Below are 22288 nucleotides of genomic sequence, written 5' to 3'. Positions count from 1 at the left end.
GTAAAATGTATGTACATTCATACTACATGAATTCAGAGACAAGATACATAATAGACGTGACATTGGATATTCGCCGTAGTAGACTAGTGGCAGGGATGAGGTGCAGACGTAGTCAGTGCTTATATAGAAGAAGGTGATCGAATATGACAGAAATTATTACAAAGAAACATTATTTTATTACACGCATTATTGAATGCAATTGTATTATCAAAAATTTCAAACAATATGATTCACTGATCGTAGAACACATGGTTAGACTATGAAATAATGAGTTACGTTTGATTCCATCGCACTTGCTTCCTCTCTTAAATTCATGAACATCATTTGATTCCTCTTCTTCTTTTACAATTCTACTATTTGTCTTGTATTGTGCATATTTTTTGAATATATTCTTTTGATATAGGTATCATGTTTGGCGGTAAGAAATATACCGAAATATACCGAAGATAACCGAAGTGCACCGAAGTAAATGATACCGAAGATGATATAAAGTGAAATTGATGTAATTACCGCCATTTTAAAATTTAACTTGCGAGAATAAGTTAGCGCTATTTATAGCGCTAGAGTTATTTTTTTTATGTTCATAGTTTATTAAAAAGAATGAGGTAAAGTAAAGTATATTATGAAATTCTAGAAGACACTTGCATCATATTTGAATCTTAAATGACTTTATTATTTATATTTTCAATGAGCCTGGAATATTATAAATTGTGGTTGTAAATTGAAAACCTTTTCACACAGATTTTTCATCGAAAGAAGATCGAAGATTCTGTCAAAAGCTGAGTATGGAAAACTTAAAGAATAGAGAGATGCGCGGTTTATTACGAAACGACATCACGAAAGAGTCTCTAGTTCATTGTGGTTTCACGAACAATTTTTGCATTTGTCCCAGGCTTCCAAACCTTGGGAATAAACTGCATCACATAATTTCTGCATAATACACTGACAATCAGGCTGTCATCATGTTTGTCAAATTACAATGTACTGTCATTGTGCTTGTTGAAAATCACCTTGACATTATGCAATAACCATGAATTTTGATGGTCTTTATTAGTATTTTGATATCTAGTATCATGAAATTATCATATAACTTTTAATTATATCGATAACTTTCCTACTCTGCATTGTTATTTATAGAAGCTTCCGGGTGCAGTCCTTGTCCTTTTGGTATCGATTGTATATCCAGGTCGTGAAAGCCTCGAAGATTTCTATCTCCATTCAAATGTTTAAATATCACTTTCACTGTTCGATATGATCAAATGATTTATCTACGTTGAATAAAACAAAGCAATGATTAGCATCTGTATGTTTTGTAGTTCTGACGGAATCTGTAATAGAAGCTTCAACGGAAGTGATACGTTGAATCTATTTGAAACATTTGATACTTTCTAAAAGAAACAAAATATAAGAATGGTTTCTATTTGTTTAAAATTGTCAGTGGTTTGAAAAATTTGCTATCATCAATTTATTAGTTTATTTATTGCCAAGTTACAGTATATTATCCCCTAAAAATAATTTTTATGTCAAGAGGGATTGTTTTAGATATCTCGCGATGTTCTTAGAATTCGCAAGAGGAGGAAGAATGCCAGAGGAAGTAGTCTATGAACTTACGTTACGTACATGCTTCCGTTATTAGTTATAAATAACGGGTGAAAGCGCACACGTGTACACGTTTAATTATTGCAGGACAAAAAGCAATTCTGGGGAGCAATTGGTGAAGGAGGATAATCAATAAAGTATTGTTGCGTCTTGACGGTCCCGTAATGGCGGTTATTAAGTTACGGATGAGAAGTAGCAGCTTCCGATGTCGAAGATAAGACGTAAAGTATTATAGAAAAGTGAGAAACGATGTAGACGAGAAATTATACAGTAGAGTGAAATAATTATAACAATTACGTTTGAAAGGCAAGGAAAGATAAAAATTAATAATAGTACTTATACTATATGCATATATTAGTAATAGTCTTATAACAGTTTGTAACAATTCTATGTAGAAATATCGTAGTAGTATAGGAAATATCTACAAGAAGGAAAAATTTATGATAAGCATACTTATGTATTTTTCGTATACATTCTTTATGTATATTTATAATTTTCCTAACTTGTAATTTATGTAAATTTCATGGTGCATCGAGATATTACAATTACACTACGAATACGAGGACAGAAAATTATCTGGACAATTACCCTGTAAGACAAGGGGAAAATTAAGCAGGCAACACGGCAGGCAAAATTGTATTGTTTAAGGTAAATTATGTTACACTGTTTTCTTGCAAACTAGCTACGTCCAGTTGGAAATCTTCCACCTACATTTAACATTGCTTGGTCTTACGAAATGTAAGGTGCTGTGACTTCCATTTTCCGGTTTCTTGCAATGATTTAATTTATAAGACGTCTGTGACAAACGAAACCTGATTCGACAGAAATGTAAGTAATATGAATAATATTTTAACTGTACGATTTATTAAAACTTAGCATTTTCTTTTTATTAGTGAAGCACTTTTATAATTATATGCGAAGTCTATATTAGAGTATTTGGAACCGACAACAAAATTGAATAAATAATTAGAAAATATTATTCAAATTTAATATGACCTGAAATTTACGTTCTACGACAAATTCTTAAATTATATTATCAGAGTCACCCGAAATAACATGGAACTTGATTAAGAATTTGACTGACACGGGAAGATGATTATCATAAACAAAATTGTAATATTTCAATATTGTTTTACGTAATCCTAAAGACAAAATTATATCATGTAACCAACTATAGTACTTGAGATTCGGTATGAGCAAACAATACAACGTTACTCTAATAACTGTATAAAGGGGTAACAAGGTTCCTCCTGCGGCGAAGAATCGAAACTACGAGAATATTTTCGTTAAAATTCACTTCCTCTCCCCTTCGTACAGGTGAAACGCTTTTTAATGAGATTCACGGGCATAAAGGAAAGCGTCTTTTCCCATCCGCGATATATCCGTCCACACAATACTTTTTTTCCACGAACCGTCTCGCTCTTCCGAGATGTCTCGTGTCTGATAAACAGTACGAATATTGCGTTCCCTTATGTAATACGGTTCTCTTGATCTTTGTATTGCTGTTTTTCGATAGGGGAATTTCAACAGCGAATCACGATATACAGGTGTACCTGTCTTCTTTTTATCTTATCACGAAGATATATCTTTCAAAGAGTATTACAATCTATAAAACACGTTGATCGACGAAAGTGTGTACTCTGATATTTGAGGAGAAAAACCACAGCTTTCCGGGTGCAATTTCATAATAATATACCGATATTTCATGATTAGAAACGTTTGCCAAGTAAGTATTGTTAAATTTACTTCCGTTTGCTGGAAGTACATTAAAAAAAGGTTTGTTTTTTCTTGAAGATTATTGTATGTATAGAGACGCGAAAGAATGAAAAATTGCGATTATAATTTAGAGTATTCTAGGTAATTTGTTCTATGTAGTATCGCGCGAGTTTGATTTTTTATTCTTTAAACCGATGATCGATTCTTTTTATATTACTCGACAATTGTAATTATTTTTGCCTAATAGGAACAGCTTTAGAAGATTGTAAGAGGTGCCTTACTTCATCGATGGAATTGGGAACAAACGGTTGCTTGGATGTTCTGCATGACGAAGAAAGTAATGGTTATACACTATCGTCCATAAGTTTAGGGTCACGCCTGCAATTCTAGCAATATTACTAGTTTACTAGCACGATATAATATCACTTAAATTTGCGAGAAACAGTGTTTTTTAGTTTCTTTTAAAATTCTCTTATATTTCTATTTCAATACTTTATGTCTCAAAAGAGGTACTTGAACAAAGTCTTTTCAAATTGACAATTTAGAAAAATGCAGCTCCAGAAAAATTTTCTCTTGAAATTAAAAAATTTTAATTTCAAGCTAACTTACTCTTAAAAGTCATATCGTAAAAGAATGAAAATTCCTTTTTTGAAATGAGGAAACTAGAAGAAGAAACTTAGGATATAGATGCTTCTTAAAAGTTATCTTTAAATGACTAAATCATAGAAAGCTTTTTTATAAATTCATTTGTCATACATACTAAACAATTTTGCATGAAACGAAGCATTGTACTTCTGGACGATAGTGTACTATAGCCGTACGAAGGAAGAAAGTTCGGCTCGGGCATCATACAAGGAAGAGCATACATCTCGAGCATTGTGGTAGTCTGAATCCGCTCATGTTCCTTAAAAGGTAAGAAATGGATCGCAAATAGATGACGCAAGGATTAATTAAAGTCTTGAACAAATAATGTTTTATTTCTATAAAATAGCTAATCGTAAGTTTTATGGTGAAGAAATTTAGAGAAAGGAAATGGAAACATTTTTTGTGCATAGGTAGCATGAAACATCCATCATTTATTTTGCAGTACCTATACCTTTTCTTACATAATCGGTATAGAACACTTTAAACTATTGTTGGTAAAATTGATATAATTTATTTTCGATTAAATTTTTTCCTTCTCTTGTATATCAAATATTAATCGTATGAATTTTAAAAAAATTTTTTAAAAATACAAAAATGTTTTTGGTAAATTATTAAACGAGGTTCTTATGTAATCTTTAGCAAAACCATAACGAAATTTGGCAGATGTTTACGGAGGTGTTTAACAGAAAGTGATCGAAACTTTCGCTCAATTCTCGAATCTTACGTCACGACAGTGATCAGTCTTACAATAATAACCAATCGGTAACATGTATTATAGCAATCTTTAGTCATAAAAGCGTGTACTTTTTTTATTTTATTTATAATTTTTATTATTCTTTTAATTCAGTTTATCATTTCGTTGCCGATGGTTATCTTCTTTATTAATGTCTTAAAAATATTCTACGATCATGTAAAAATACATAAAACAGATTATTTGCAAATTCTATTTCCACTAGCGATTGGCATGTAATATTTTCTAAGCTAGATTAATTGTTTTCAGTGAATCCTTCTTGTAACAATTTTGCAACAATCTTACAGGAAACAGATAAGCAGATTGAAACTCGTTTTCGATGGTGAGCGGAGAAAGGACGAATGGTGATCGCGTTTTCGTTGCCTCGAGCCATTTGAAAAATATTTTACCGGCTAACTACTTACGTAGTAAAAACTAACCGGAAAAGAGGTATCTGATTCCATTTGATCGATGAGCAAATTTGATTTGTCAGTTCTTTTACTTGGTTTCGAAACAAAGTTAATCACTCCACAACGGTATTCCAACATTTAGGTACATGTTTCTTCCAGATATAATAAGATAGATATTTTGAAATTTCCAATTTACATAAAACAATAGAAAAATAGTTTTATTTGGAAGAAAGATTTCTTGAGATTTTCTCATAAAATTTGAGTAGCTTCTTCTCTTCTATTTCATCAATGTATCAGACGAGAAGCTTCCTAAAAAAATGGTCTAGAGATCCAGGATAAAAAAGAATATTCATAGTTGAATTAGTAGGAAAATTGAATATATTTTATAAATATAAAAAACGTTCCTTAAGGACTGTTCTAATTAACAATTCGAATGTAGCTAATATTAAAAAAAATTACAACTAGAATTTTCAACTCAATTTACTAAACTTCAACATTTTATTTTATGAGCCTTTTCCCAAAAGGTTTCTCAATTATTATTCGTTAAATCTTCTAGTCTTAATATTGTAATCTTCTCCAAAAAAATTCCTTAGATTCCAATGTTTTTTCAGTATACGACAGTTGTTCTCTTTCCAGTAGCGCGTTTTAAAAATTAGGAAATCTATTGCAGCGTGCCGGTTCATTTCATTCATAGCACTTCCGCGAGCATTCTACACGACAACTAAAAACGATTTATTATCGGAAGTAAGTGCCGAAATTGTTTGTAAAACGGTACGATGCGCTTTTGCGCGTTCCCCGGAACGTTCGAGCGGAACTGGTACAACTTGATGCTCGTTCGAGCGTTTCCGTTCGTTTCAATGGTGTTAAGTAACTTTCCGACGTATCGATTCGCTTCTTTTGCCTTTCTGTTCAAAAACTGTTCATGTAATCTTTCTTCGAAGCATTTCTCTCGACAAAAGATGTCGATTGATTTGATTGAAAAACCAGCTTGTTATCTTATTACATCTATGCTATTTTCTGTATAATGTACTTTTTCTGCTCCTTAATGTTTTCTCTCTATTTCTTGGAGTATTAATTTGTCCATTAGAATTAAGAAACTAGAATTAAGAAAACATATTTCTTTATTAGAATCGAATGTTGTTTTGGTTTAATCATACATCTCGTATCTTGGTATTTTTATCAATCAAATCTAACTCAACGTGATTCGTCGTATTTTAATTATAAAAACAAATTTTTAATCTTGAAGATCACATAGTGTGGAATAGTCGATAATGTATAAATATTAAAATTAACTACTAGTATATTCTATAAACGTTTGGACTGAAAAAAATATGTTTTCTTTCACTTCCCGGTTCTATCGTTCTACGTATTTTTAATGTTCTCTCGATAAGAATACATGACCCGTTAATCACTATTATTAACAATTCTACATAATACTTATAGAAAGTTTCCTGATTGTTTTAATTCCGATACAAAATAATACGTTCCGTAATTTCACATCCTTTCTCCTTTCTTCTACTAAAAATAACACATTTTTTAATTTGCATCTGAAACGATTGCCTGAATTGGATCTGAACGATTCCTAAACCAACAGACATCTACTCGATACAGATTTCTATCGATCGTTGGCAAAAATCCCAACAAAATGGAAAACAAATGCAGGTTCCAGTTGAGGAAGGCGTCAAGAGAAGACAGAAGTGGGTTCGGAACCGACGTTCACCGTCCTACCTGTACGTCTCCCACCTGGTCTATGCCTGAGGAACTCTTCCCCGACTGGAGAAGTAAAACTCTCAGACGTTTTCCGATCTCCAACAGTCCCGAACTCGTCCTCGTCAACGTGTGAACTTGTGTCAGCTAAGCAGGTCTGACGCGTCTTCGCTATTGTCCTCTTGTTTTCGTTTCTCCGCTAACACGAGAAAAGCTCGACCATTCTTTCTTTCGATAAAACGACCCGAGAACCTTATTTTCCCTTAGAACAACGCTTTCGTTTTGATCAACGAAACGATTTCGTTCTCCGAATATATTTCCAAGATATACCTATCTTTCTTTTTTTTTTTCGTTTAATTTCTAAATCATGGTTCAATTTGTAAATTAACCGATTCGTTGTATTTACGAAGAAAGGAAAGATATACGCGATATTTGTTTGAGGGAAGTTTATAGAACGAGGAAGCAGTGTAAAATTATTTGGTTTAATAAGCCTGCTGTAACTTTGTAAGTAAATTTGAAAGTCGACGGATATTGGAGAAGAAAGAAGAAAGAGACGTAGTGGGGTGTCGATGTTCCGGTGGTGAAGTTCTTAGAAAAAGGTAAACCGTGTGTGAACGCTGCTCGATAATCGAAGAGAAAGGAGGATCGTTGACGTAATGAGGCGGAGGAATGTTTTGTGCTTCCTGTGGATCACCGCGATCCTGAGGATACAAGGTTTCGTAGCTGCCGAGGCTGACCCGGCGATTCTCTCAGGGACCGATTTGGCTCAGTTCCAACAGGTAAGAAAAATGCTACCTGATTAATTTCTTCTTTTCTTGATGGTAAAGTATTATTTAAAAAAATGTTTTTATCGGATAATACATGATCTCTTGAGAAATTTCATGTTAATATAGTGCAAGATACAGTTGCTAAATTGGAAACTACAAAGGAGGTATCTTTCATAGACCTTCTTAGATGTGTAGGTAGATAGAGATTTAGGTACCTACTTAGTATCTTTTAAGAGAGGCTTGAGAGATTTTTATAAAGAAAATTTTGACAAAACAAATGCACGATATACTCTATCTAATCTATATGGGGCCAGATTCATTGGATTTAATAACAAAAACGAATTATCAGGTGGAAGACAGTTACAAGTAACAACTAATGGTGAAGATTAATTAATAAAAAATTGCAGATAAAACAATTGATTTCTCTCCTTCCAGAGGATGAACCTGTCGAAGGTTTCATGCAATTCATGTAAGCGAAGTTCCTTGATCTTTTCCGCTATCTGTCGCTTTTTTGTCATGTAAGAAGCATTTGAGCACAGATTCATCGACAAAGGTTCTATCTATTCAGGCATTAAGTAAAATTACGTTTAAATAAATAAAGTTTTGCCGTGCAATAATCTATCTTTAGTAAATAAATATATATCTTGTTCTAGCTTGGAAGGGTGGGACGATATTTTATCAAATACGCTTCCGATGTCAGACGTCCGATGGAAAGTACACTTCGTAAAGCATTCGGCTGTGAAAAGATCGCGTGTAGTCGATCAAAGTTTTCCGTAATACCGGCGAGATCGATGTTCCTTTTCCACGATAGTGCAACGCTTCTATCGATCGAATACAATACTAAGCACGGGAGAATTACTTTCGAGAATCGGGATTTCCAAATACGTGTGGTATCTCGATTCAGAAATCGTGGAGATCGTTCGGGAAAAGAATGACCCTTTTAACGATTTGAATATCATTCTAGCAGAAATTACCGTGCGAACGTGAATCGAGATATCGCCGGTGTATCTCTGGCAACACGCAAACTATATTTTCTCGGAATGTGCAATCGTCGATGATTTTTATCCACCCATCCTGTGTAATAAACAGGCTTCCGATGTTCACGCACGCTTCTGGGAAACTTAAATCAATGCAAAAATTTACAGCATGTACATAGTATGCAAAAATACACGAATAATTCGAAATAATGTTCTCGTTACGGTATCCTGGAGAATGAAAGAAATTTCTATTCACATTCTGTATATTTTTACGCACGATCGCAAAAAGTATGAATTTGGAAGATCCAGCGATAAGTAATAACCGACAACACATCGAGTTAGCAAGTTTCAAAAGACTTTGCACGTTTACGAAGCCGATCGTTTCACGTGGAACAATCTAACACGTATCGAGGATCGCTTAGCAAAGAAATTTCCACGTAGCGCGTTTCAACGTGTAATTAAATCTGATGCGAGATCTCTCCGACACGAACAAAGAGCCTGTGTGCACGCGTACGAACGGTGTGAAACGAAGCCATTTGCGATAGGTATGCAGATTTGATGAAATTACTTGGTACTGTTGCTCTCGCGGTTGACGTAATCAGGCCACAGTTAAACATTTCTACCACTGCCTTTGTTACACGTTATATTAGGTTGTCCCAAAAGTTTCTTTCGTTTTATAAGGAAATAATAGATCGGCGTTTCAACAAAACGAAACGGATCGTACGTAATTCAATAAAAAATAATATAAAACAAAAAACATTGTGCATCTATTATTTCTTACAAGACGAATGAAACTTTTGGGACAACCTATTATAATCTTTGATAATCGCGAGCAAGTTTCGCTGGTTGGACAGTAAAATCGGCGAATAAATATAGAGATATTACGGTTCACGTTGTGAATCGCGTTCGTTCGCCGTTGAAACGCCGCTTCTTTCTCCGTATTTGTTTATACGATCGCGATTCCTTGTACGTTTCCGATTTCACTTATGCCATTTTAACGCCTTCGCGACACGGTTAACACATTCACTTGGATTTTCTCACTTGATCGGATTTTCATGATGTACACCAAGTGTGTGTTCATAGGTATTGGATCGATTGGATACGAAATCTCATTGTTCTGTAGCTTAAATTTGGCGTTAAATTTTCGCACAATATGTAATAATAATACTAACATATCCTGATAACACAGGATATTTAAAAATTTTAATTGTTTCAATAACAGGAATTCTTTTTACAATGATAATTAAGATAATGGCTTGAAATTCAAAGTAAGCGTTGTACTTAATTACGCACAGGCGCGTTAATTACGTTTCTGCAATCATTCTGAAACGATCCAGCCCCAAGATTTCTCTTCATCATCAAATTCAGTTTTCCGCGTAATAAGTAACGCTCTGTGGAGTTTACCTTCTCTGTTTTTGTGCCGTGTCTCCTCTCATCTTCCATCTGTGCAACGTATCAACGACGTTGCTGGACACAAAGAATCTTATTTCTTCGTTCTTCTCATAATATCGCAGTCATCTTTACGCTACGATTATTTCATAATCCTAATACTAGCTTTATGCGGCACTTTATCTCCAAAAACTTACTCCGGAAGCTTGTTTCAACAAACTGACAGCTTCTAAAGATAATCAGTGAACAAAAAGTTCTCCGCTTCATAGTCCAGTTGAACTGGATTTTCAGCAAATTTTTATCACATTTTTATCTAGCGCACTGCATTCCAAGGTTTTCCAAAGTCTCGCAATTCTCTATGGACCGTCGATCTAAATGAAAGTTATAAATTCCATGAAGTATATCCGATGGCCATTGATACCGACACAAAGCATGTCGATTAGCGAGTTCTCGGTGCAAGGTTTCTTCAATTCTCGAGAGAAATCCGCCAATTAGAGGAAGATGCCGCTAAGAGGGCGCAGGAAATTGATATTGCAAAAGACGAAGATAGGAAGACCCGACATCAGATAGGAGTTTGCGAGTGAAGGTAGAAACAGAGGCCAGAAGTCACTCTGTTAGTGGGTGAATAGTGAACATCTTGGTTCTACTTTCGTACGTTGTTATAATTCCTCTTCTCGTGTCACGATTTTCCTACTTCTTCCGCAGCCAAACGTATTATAAATCTTTGCATATATATTATCACGTTTAAAAGATTTTAGATCAATATGTTAATTACAGTAATTAAAATAATACTCGCTTAGGAAGTTTCAAATCTCACACCGGATAAGGATAAAACGAAACCGTACGAAACGGAAAAAGGAAAAAAAGGAAAGAAGAAGAAAAGAAGAAAGGAAAAGAAATAGAAACGAAACAGTAATATAATAGATTGCTTATAGAATTTCTAATCGAATTAGCAACATGAAATTAGAGGCGAAGCTGGCAGAAAGCTAGCATCTAATAAACGAAAGTAAGGTTCATCACGGCTATCCAACGTTTAATACGTCGCGTCGTAAACTTCCTAACGTACTCAATTTTTATCCATTAAAGGATAAAAACTTTAATAGACATCCTTCGGTTAATCATCGATAAGTTCCACGTTAATATTTCTATTAACGCGGCCAAAGATATTACGACAGTATCGGTGGAACGTGACAAATAGATAAATTTCATGCAATTTTCAATTTCCTTTTTTTAGAAACGTATCATTGCGTTATATAAAAGCTTTATCTGAGATACAGAAACTATATGTGGAATTTAAGGAAAGAAGTTGAAGCGGGTTCTCAGTGGCACAGGGAAGTAAGCTGAAACTACTGGTTTTTTTTATCTTCCAACGAAAAAGAGGAAAATGGGATCTTTTTATCGCTATTATTTCTCGCGCACAACGACGTTGTAACATCGTCAATTATTCAATATCGTCAACGACAAATCTCGTTAAACACGTTCCCTGCCTTTTTCTGTCATTCCGCCAAACAACACTTTCACGAGCTCGGCGATAAAGTCTAGCACGTTATAGCGTTTACAGACATTTCTCCTGTGCGTGACATCCAAGAAACACCGATTATATTTCCCAATAGTTTCTCTTACGGAGAGTTTTTGTAGGATGACCGTGAGCATACGTAAAATCGAGAGTCACTTCTTTGCCGCTAGACAGACCGCGATACGTAAGACCAAGAGGAAGAAGAACCGGAAGTTTCGCCAATAGGCTGTCTTTGACGCTTCCGTTTCCACGCACGGAATGCTCCATCGAGCGCGGCAATTCATCGTTTCTTCCTTCCGACAAACGACGGTGAAAGGATCTATCGTTGATTTATTCTGGTTTACCCGATAATTCCAATCGTACTTGAAATAATTTTAACACTGCGCGTACCGTTGCGGAATTTCAATTTTTATATCGCGATCTCACAACAATCAAAGTCTCTTAATGTTTTGAGAAAAACATTGCCACAAAATTCAGACAAATTGCAAGCGGATCGTTCTTATTCTGTGCATCGAAACACTAACATTTATTTAAATTTCTAACGTATATTTTTTATAACTACGCGATTTTCATCTATGTGATCCATATCACACTGATCTATGGTTGTTCTATATGATTTTTTTATTATTCTTCTATAAAATTAATAAAAAGACGTGCCAGGAGAAGTTCAAATAGAACCGTGACTTTAAAATTTTGTAAAATTTTCACCTTGCCCTCGACATTGGTAACAAGCAGTCGCAGGAAGTCCATTTACGATAGCCATTTTCGTTTTCACTTGCTGTTCTTTCAGCTTTTGCTCCTTTCGTCGAAGGATTACGCTGCTCCATTTCTTTTTATCGCGTCCTAATGTCGTAACTTTTTTCGTTTCTAAATTCCTATTACGAACAATACGTAATTTCTATTTCCGCTCGTTTCTCGTCTAATTTTACGAAAGAAGAATTCTTCCAATTTGTTTCTTGTTCATTTCGTTATTTCTATGATGCGTGTACTCAACATAGAGAAGTTCCTGTTATTTCAATAATATTCACCGAGACCTCGAAGAGTTTATCAAAGTGTAGTGCTAAATAGCACGATTCGATTCACCTTTCTCGAGGACACGAAGTGAGATCAAGGCGAATATACGGGACAATAGGTGAAGGTGAAGGATGCCACATAGTCTCTCACTTTCTCCAGAAACTTTGCCGATTAGCAGTCTCTAACCAGCAATATGCTCAATGTAATTTTTAGTTAGAAGGAAATAGTTTTCCAGAATGAGAATAAACGAACATCGAACAGGTAAATCGTCTCTGAAAATGATACGTTTAGAAACTCGTTCGATCATAGCATTCCTTGCTTCAGGATGCTTGAAATAAAAGTAAGAAATTTTGTCAAAAGTATTTAAACTATATTTTGATCCACGAAGAAGGCGATTTCGGTTAATTAAGGTTACTATGACATTCTTGAAATGCTTGGCCAAATTTGGGCATCGTTAAACGACAGAAATTTTCTTAATATGTGTCGCCGTGGCACGGATTTCTCTTAAATTGGTTGCCGGTTGCTATTTTGTATTTTGAAATTAAATACAAAAATGTTTTGAAAGATTAGATTAAATATAATACCAATGCATTCGATATATCCTGTATATATATATACTCAGCAAAAGAAATTCAAGAATTTGACCTAAATTTTGTTTTGAGAAGAATTTTATCTTCATCTTCTTCGCCTCTTTTACTACACTCACAATTCTATTTACTACACATTAGTCACATTTCACACGTATTTACATATAAAATCGTGGTGACGCTGTCTCTGTACTTAAACTTTCACGAATAAAATTTGAATACATCACGCAATTAAATTTTACCTATCTATAAAATTTCACAGGCAGGAATGTAAAAGTTCGTCTGTTCGATTCATTGTTCGATTAATCAATCTCTCTCGTCGGAAGACACGAAGCAAAAAAGGTTAAAGAACGCCAGGTTTCTGACATACTCTATGCCCAATGACAAAACCAGCCTACGTAATTGTCAAAGTTGGCCGGCCTATTTTCTCGCGAACGGTTCCTTTTAAATTGATAGGAAGTCTAGTGACGTTAATTGCAGCAACGGTGCACAGCTATCGAACTTCATATCTTAAGGTGCAGGAAGAGAAGAAGTAGTTTCACGACAGTAAGATCGAAAGTGCGACTTCTGCACGACCCTGGGGTGAAATTTCTCTCTTTCTATAAGAACACGGAGGATGTTAATCATTCTCGGAGAAATTTCCATGTCTGTCTTGTTGACCGGCGAGAACAAACACAATGCTTGAATAATTATTTTAGTAATTTAATTTACATTCGTGTTTACCAACTAACTTATATCCATAATGGAGTGATTAGAGTATACGAAGAATAGTAAGGAAACAATGAGAAATTTCTGGAGACGATTTTATTGAGAAAATCCAATTTCTATACTTTGATCTATCGGATAGTTTAATCTAGATAAGATTTAGAATTTAACTGTATGCGTAATATACAGCGTTATGCTTTTATTATTGGCTATTGTTCGTAGTATATGTACAATCTATATCTTTTTTATAGCAAGCTACAAGAAAAAGAAGAAGAAGAAATGGAAAAAACGTATAATCGTTTTACGTTACTTTATACTTTTATTTTGTGCTATAACACTGTAGGATATCAGGACAAGAAAAGAAATGTCTATCATTATCTATCATTTATACTGGATCCATTTTAGAAAACAAATAACCGGGTACATGCTCCTACAGCTTTTTTCCAATCGTTCACTCTTCGTGACAGTTGACAACTTGGCATGTTTCTCATTAACATATACCTTTCACCCCGAGATCACTAAATTACGCGTTGCACTATACGCACATTGCACAATGTACAAATATTGATCAGCTATCACGTAATATTTGATTACATATTAGATCATGTTTGACATTGATTCTCTTATAATATACGTAAATATTTTCTTGAGCAATGTTTGTCGTACGACTTGTACCGTCCAATAGCACAAAATGGGACATGCCCGCAAACGTGTTGGCGACTCCCATTAATACTTTACGATAATAAATACGCTAACTTATTAAATGACATTATGCGAAAGAACAAACGTAGTTGTTCCACTATTACAATCTGGGACACCCCGTGTATGAAAGATCTCAGATAAATCGGAGAGATTCTCGTTAAATTATTCCATGTAATTGCTTGCGTTTCTTGCAATGCTGGCATAAAAAACATAGGATACGTGGCACGGAACAAGTATACAAACTCGCGCAGAAGAATCCAGTTAAACGGTTATGTTACAGGTCGTCCTTTCACTAAAATCGAACGATCCCGCGTGCGATCGAAAGTAAAAGCAATCAACTGGTGGTATACTTTCTACGAAGAACGAAGGATAAAAGCATACGTTAAAAGATAAAAGATAGAAGGACACTTTCGCGATTTCGTATTCATCTTTATGGCAAGTACAGTCGTTTAAAATAACAATCGCGCCTTTTAATTATACCTTTTAGAATGCAGATCGAGAAAGTCCAATTAATAGTATTCATTAAAATATCGCTTACAGGGTTTCGGTTTATAAGCGATTGCGTGAAAATAATTTTATCGCAAATCCTTGTGTCATTAGCACGCAGTTGCTAATCGCTCGTCAAATCGCTTAACAAAACATCGATTAACAGAAAATCGAGGATCCTAAAAGGGATTGGCAAGAATAGAAATCGAAAGATATTACTATATTTTTATTCAAAACTTTCGTTTCTCTTTAAATAGATTAATATCGGTGTTTGTAAAGTAGTTGAAAATTATCCGAACAGTGTAATATTTGCACGAACACAATGACGAAATACGACAGTTGCAGGTTTCCACTGGATCGGCGATTCGAACGTCTTGCAGTCTCCTTGAAAGTCTCTCAATTACGAAAAAGTAATTTTTCTCCAACAGCGAGATATTTCGTGGACACAATAAAATCTACCAGTCGAAGTTTCGAGAAAATTACTGCCACAAATATGCTGCAGCCTCCTTCCAAGTGTCTCAATTATGAAAAAGCAAAGTGTACCAATTCCTCGCGCGCTTTTCCACCGCCGAGCAACCGGAACGTGCGATTTATAGTATATTCGTTAGCAAAGTGACAATTTCATTTAACTAAGACTATCCGAACGTGAGAGAACATATCGAAATTAATCAGGAAGTAACGTCGGTTTCGAAAGTCGTGGGAAGAGGAACAGATCGTTCCGTTTAAAAATATTACAGACTTTCTCTGCGCTTTAATACCGCCTCGTTATTTGCCTTGTGTCGTTGAAAGCACTTTGTCCGCCTGCCATTTATGGATTACAAATTTTATAAAGATCACGTATGTTGCCGTTTGGAAAATAAAAATGGTCGTAGAAACGAGAAAAAGACTTTAACGAACTTCTTTCCTTAAAAGAAGTTTCCTTTGAATTATGTATTGGCGTTCTAGATATGCGGTTTCAGAGCCTATATCGTATATAAGGTGTTTAAAAAAAAAAAAAAAAAAAAAAAAGAAAAAATGTTAATTATCAAGATATTTCGAGTGATTAATTGGCAGTTTGTATTTCTTGAAATATTTAAAGAACAACGTTTTCGAGTTAACACGGAAGATGAACTACACCGATTACATAAACAAATTAGGAATCACTTCAAGGGTTTCAAAGGCGATTAATCTGTGTAGGAGTCGTGACATGTAGTAAACGCTCGGTGATAAATGTACGAAGCGAATATTATTACGTATTATTACGTACTTTAATCCGCAAGAGTCGTGACTTCGTGCGGATTATGTAAACTAATTATGTTACTAGTAGATGCCCTGATTATAATATACATACGTGTCTTGTGTGTACCTTGACATTTCGACTTCTCTGATCTTCGATTCTTCTAATCTTCCGATCTTATAGTTTTCCAGGCATTTTAATTTTTCAATCTTTCGACGTTACGATATTTCGATGTTTTAATATTTTAATTTCTCTGTCCTTCGGTCTCTTCGTCTGATTCTCAATCATCCAGAAAGATCCATCGTAGGGCATCGCCGACCTAAAAAGCACCGACGAAGTAAAAAGGGATCTCGCTTGGAACGTTGAAGAAAAAAAGAAAAAAAGGCTATTCCGAACGCTATTACCGAATATAGAGATAATGACTTTTGGGCGTTCAGAAATATTCTGCGAAACGGAAGGAAAGCGAAAGGTGGCAGAAATCTTCTGTCCTGTTGAACGCTAGGAACGTCATATTCTACGGGGCGTAAAAGTGAAGGAGCACCCGTTATATAACGGGACTATACCGTGTCCTGTAGTGAATGCACGCGTTTGATCGTGCATGCAGGCCTATTATGCAATCACTGGCATAATAGGGGTAGTGTGCTGGCCGCATATTCCGCGTGGATGTACCTGGCTAAGCTGCTCGAAGATGTAATAGCAAAGAATTTCCTCATGGATATATGTGGAAAGTGAACGTCTTCTTGGAGTTGTAAAAAAGGAAAAAGAACCAGTGAATGGTTTTTCTGCGTTGATCGTCGAATGAAATATAGCGAAGGATGGTGGTTTAATTAATCGGATGGAATCGTTGCAGTCTGTGGCGTTTTAGGTAACAAGGGATATTGTATAAGTGTCTGAAACACATTTCCCTCTATTCGAAATATTTTTACCAGTTGATCGTAGATTAACTAATATTCGATGCTTTGATGTAATTTGCAGCTCGTAGTTCGTTCGTTTCTCAATTTTCTTTTTATCCAGCCATGTATATGTATATAATATAATATAATATTAAAAGCAAAATATTCCCTCGCGGTCGTAAAATAACGTTAAAATCGAAAATTCGACGAAAATGCACGTGTCGTATCTGTGTTTTTCTGCGATCGTCGAACATCGTTCAACGAGATCCTTGCGTTTTAAACGAACACAGATAACCATTCTATGCAAAATACGAGCAAACCAACTTACACCACTATGACTCTCGATCCGTCACCTTTCTCCTTCGTTCTTCTTCGCTTCCACAACCCCATGAATAGTCAGAACGCAACTTCACCGACCATTACTGTTTCCACGTTCGATTTTAAACGATCCGTTCACTACCGACTGCACGTTGAAACACGATCGCTTATAAGGCCTTCTCCTTGTGATATCAGAAGGAAATGCACGATCGTGCCGATCTATAGAACGGTTGTCTGGTCAGTCGATATATCTGGAGATAGTTGAAACACGCGGACACGTGGATCGTTAATAGAAGAGAGAGAGATAGGAAGCCGCGCCCAGATTACATTTTTTTCCACATCAGCTGTGGGAAAACCGTGGCCAACGATCCGCGGACAGCAGCACCGCGATCGTTGCGCGTGATCTCGTTACGTCAGTGATCGCGATCGATGAAATCTTTGAGGAAGAGTTTAATTCGTAAAAGCAGAGTTGCTTGACCGATTACCTGCGTTACGTTTGATCAGTAGACTGCGAACTTTTACGCGTTTTATGAAATTCCATTACCAAAACTCTAGCACGTTTAATCGCGAAAATAACTTTGCGTTATATCTCATAATTGCAACTATTATTACAACGATCATTTTTCATGACACGAAACTATGAATACGAATTTTAATTATTGTTAGTCTTATGTACGTATATGTATAGAGGAATAAGTACACGAATAGAATTTATGGTAGCAGCTGAGACACTATATTTCATAAACACTTGGTTCATGAACGAAACGCACGCATAGTTTGGTTCAAAGAGGAATAGCGGTAGAAGGAGAATGCACGAAGTTCGTTATGCTTTCGTGAAGTCATCTGGTTCAAGATTGCATGCAAATAGGTGCAAGAAGCGAAGAATGTTTTATTGTTGACATCATAGATCCATATAGTTTCTCTAAAACGTCCACTTTCTAAGCCTCGATTACTCTTAACCGGAGACAGAGACTTTTCGCAATAGTAAGCGGGGAAAACTAACATCGCGGTATACTTTTTTCGAGCGAGGTAAACATTGTTGTTGCTTTACTAACTGGTGTTGAAATTATCGTTATGTAACGCAATGTTCTATCCACGTATAATAATCAAATCCTATATGAAGATCGATCGATCATCGGCGTCTATTGAATTAATCAACTTGCAGAATGAAATTAATCGCATTAAACCATTTTATTACTAGCAAAAACTAGAGAAACATAAGGCTATACAAATGTGACAGAGTCATTAATTATATTATATTCTCATAAATAAATATTAATCATAAATTTATTTTTATCGATAGTCAAATGCTATACATGTAAAAGTATTGTATCATTTCCTCAAATTTTAAGATCCATTTCGATAAAAAGAATATTTGATCTATCCTTTTTCGTAAGCAAATCTATCTGCAATTAAAAATCAAAAAATCAAAAAATTTAAATTGCATAATCATCTTACTGCACAATTATGATAAATTCTCTATCTAATTCTCAAATAGCACGTTCCATTCTGCATTTATTCTCACGTTTTTCTGGCCTCGGCGAGAGGCAAAAACCTGCTCCAGTTACTCGTCTTAGCCTGTTTATCTTGCTACCAGTTAGTCTATTCAAACACCACGTGATTGATCGCCTTTGACTCACATTTACCGTCAGCGTTATTACGAGATTTAGGAGACTATTAGAACGTACTACGGCAATTAGTAGCAGCCGACATGACAATGACAGTGGTTTCTATAGACGGCATTGACTTTCGATCGTATTATCGAACATATCTCTTTAACGCGTTGATCGCTGGACCGAACCCACGTGGCCTTCCATCGTGTGTGGCATTCTTTTCTTAAAATTCGACGATTTGCACAGACACCGCTATAACGTCACCCACCTCTGGGATCAACCCGGTTCATAACGCCAACGTAGCGTCATCAGTAGTCAGCAAAGAGTTAACTACACACGGAGATTTATAACACGGTCGACTAGAAAGAGAATGAAACAACAGCTAAAAACAAAATGAAATACAAGTAAACAAGCTAGTTGATAAACGGCCAGAGATTCATTAACTCGTAATTTATGATAATGATACCAGCGTAACTTTCATCCATATTGCTCATCGTATTATAATTTCAAATTTCCTTCCGATCTAATTGCTATTTGCTAAGTAATCGTTTAAAAAACTTAATTTCAGATTGATCAATCGCCTATCGTAGTTAACGACTAAACAGAAAGAAATTTCCTGTACAAATATCATTTACATAATATTTTTCTTCGTGCGCACCCGTGATAATGTACCTTTCATCGCACGGACTGAAGAGATTCTCTTCGACGCGCAACTCTTGGCACGTAGCTATGCTTTAATTTTAATTTAAAGAGAAAGGTAACAAAGGAACGCGATGGCAAAAGCTTGGAACAGTGTCGCCGCGCGTACCGAGGTGGTAGAAGAGATTTCAATTTAAATTCGAGATCGTCGAACGAGTTATTACGCGAGGACGCTGCGAAATGAAAACCGCGACGGAGTTATACTTTCTCGAAGAGTCGAGGAGATTGTCTCACAGCCCCTGGTACAACAACGACACGGAGAAGGGAGCCTAGAACAATGCCTCGGCTAATTATCGCGATCTTAATTACATCGGGCTCTCTTTCTTTCTTTCTCGAACAAAGCTGATGATTAATCATCACGAATACGCGCTGGATTGCCTTGCAGATAATTGCAGAATCTATAACCGCCGGTGATTAAACGTGCGACTAGGGTAGATCATTGACTATTCCGCGATTTATGTAAATACTTGTGCTCATTACACGCCATTTCTTTGTTCACAAATTTGTTAAGTACCTATTAACATGGTAAACAATGTTCTATCTTGTTTTTAGATGTACGAATCGGCCAAGAGGTACGATGATCGAATGCATGGAAGAATGACGATTACAAATGTGATTTCTTGCAATTTTCCTTCAAATCTAATTCTGTTTGTTATCTTCTGTTATCTTCTTAATGAAATATTGGACACCAATTGTGCACCTGGATAATGTGACACTGAGAATTTTATGAAAAATAGAAATAAAATTGATCAATTTGATTTCTCGGAAGCTCACATGACCAGCGAAAATGTAAAGAAACATAATATAATAAAAATATAACGAATATATATGTAATTTTGTTTAGAGTCATCCATCGCATGATCCACGGCCGCGTCTCTCAGCCTCTCAACAGGCTCAAATATTGAGCGACGTTCAGCAACACCAGCAACGTTTCCGTCGACCCCAAGACGCGACCAATTCTCGAGGATCCTTCGATCAAGTTGCCTCCAAGCCGCAAACTAGCGCATCTTATCCATCCCTGGCCAAATACAAAGTAGATCGCGCAAAACAGCAACAACTTCAACAGCTGTACCAACAGCAACAACAAGTACAGCAATTGATACAAGAACAGCAACAAAAAATAGCTCAACAACTCAGCAATCCAAACTACTTGAACGCTCAGACTCAATTCCAATCTCAACCAGCCAAGCAACAATTTCCACAGCAATTTAGCAGCCAGTATCAGAACACCAATAGCCACTTTCAGAACCTTCAGCAGGACTTGTCGCAACCTTTGTTCAGCGATCGACAGACGTTACAGCTGCAAGAATATCTAGAGAAGCAACGTGAGTTGGAATTGGTGCAAAAGCAAAGGCAACAATTATTATTGGAACAACAGGAGCTACGAAGGCAGCAGGAGCTTCTGAGACTCCAACAGCTTCAGAAACTCACGTCGACTACTCCTTTGCCAGTTCCTGTCACTTCTGCCAGCACGATTGCTGTCAGCACTGCAACGTCTCCTGTTCTCGTATCGCTACCAACAGCGAGAAAAATCACTTCGTCCGAAACAGATCTGTTCCTGAAAGCGATAGCTACTCACCAGAAGAAGTTCTCTACGACCACACCAATTCCACCAACAACAACGACAACTGCGAGGACCACAACGACCATCAAACCGACCATCGTCACTGCAGTCTCACCCAGAACGTACCAGGAAAAGATAACGGTCACTCCCACTATCCCAGAGAATTTATTGAGCTTGATACAGGAGCAGCAGAATCAGTTTGTGCAACAAGGTAAGCCAAAGCCTCAGATCAAGGTTATATATCAGACTGAGAAGCCAGTGACCTCGAAGACCGTCACGACGAAGACCAGGTCTGCTTCCTTAGGATCGGAAAGAGACGTCTTGTTGAAACAACTGAAGCTGGCTCTGGCTCAATCTATCGACGACGACGTGAGGAACGTCAGTACCAGGGACATAGTTCTTCCCAACGGAAAGAAGATTCAATTAATTGATTCTTCAAGCAGCTTAACGTCTAATCTTCCTACCGATGGATCCACTTTAACTATGTCTACTTTGGCGCTGACTACTTCGACGACGACTATCAAGCCACCGAAAGCTATTTTCGAAGAGCTGACTAGGGGCGTGCTTCCCCCTGGAGCTGATTTTGAGGTTATTAGACAGAAGAGCGACGGAAAGCTGGAGGAAATTGGAAAAGCACCGATTCAGAGTCTACCAGCGAAGAAGGTGACGTTTGTGGTATTGGAAGAGCAACCCGATGGCAGTTACAAAGTGCAAGGGGTGAAAGGGAACGCGGAGAAAGAGGGAAGCGAGGTCGAGTCTATCGTGGAGAAGATAAAGAAAGGAGAGTTAAAGTTGCCACCGAGTTCTTCGAATCCGACGACTGCGACTTCGCTTCAGAATTTCGGATCCGGCTTGGATCCAAATTCTATTTCGACGAGGCAGAGTGCGACAGCCTCGAGTCAAAGTATTGCGTCTACTAGCCCTAGATCGACTACTCCGAGGTCTACTTCTATTTCGTCGAGGTACACGGAGAGGTACGCGATAGAGCAAATTAATTTAATTCGATAAATTTTTCATTTCTCATACCGCACCAAT

General features: G+C 36.3%; 1 protein-coding gene across 2 annotated transcripts in view; it reads left to right on the top strand.

The window, feature by feature from the left end:
- The window catches only part of LOC126864008 (mucin-3A), a 46894-nt gene that overhangs the window by 17799 nt on the left and 6807 nt on the right, over positions 1–22288 (top strand). Inside the window, exons 3-8 of one of the 2 annotated variants that reach the window (XM_050614873.1) lie at positions 404–605; positions 742–2247; positions 2343–2427; positions 3116–4227; positions 4999–7586; positions 20534–22227. In XM_050614873.1, the coding sequence (XP_050470830.1) occupies positions 7464–7586; positions 20534–22227 (1817 nt within the window). In that variant the 5' untranslated portion in view covers positions 404–605; positions 742–2247; positions 2343–2427; positions 3116–4227; positions 4999–7463. Of the gene's footprint in view, positions 1–403; positions 606–741; positions 2248–2342; positions 2428–3115; positions 4228–4998; positions 7587–20533; positions 22228–22288 lie in introns of those variants that run through there. The other variant, XM_050614874.1, reaches the window with a different exon arrangement.

Source organism: Bombus huntii, chromosome 3 (assembly GCF_024542735.1).
Source record: "Bombus huntii isolate Logan2020A chromosome 3, iyBomHunt1.1, whole genome shotgun sequence".
NCBI lineage: Eukaryota > Metazoa > Arthropoda > Insecta > Hymenoptera > Apidae > Bombus > Bombus huntii.
The sequence above is the reverse complement of the archived record's forward strand: the minus strand, read 5'-3'. Positions and strand labels throughout refer to the sequence as shown.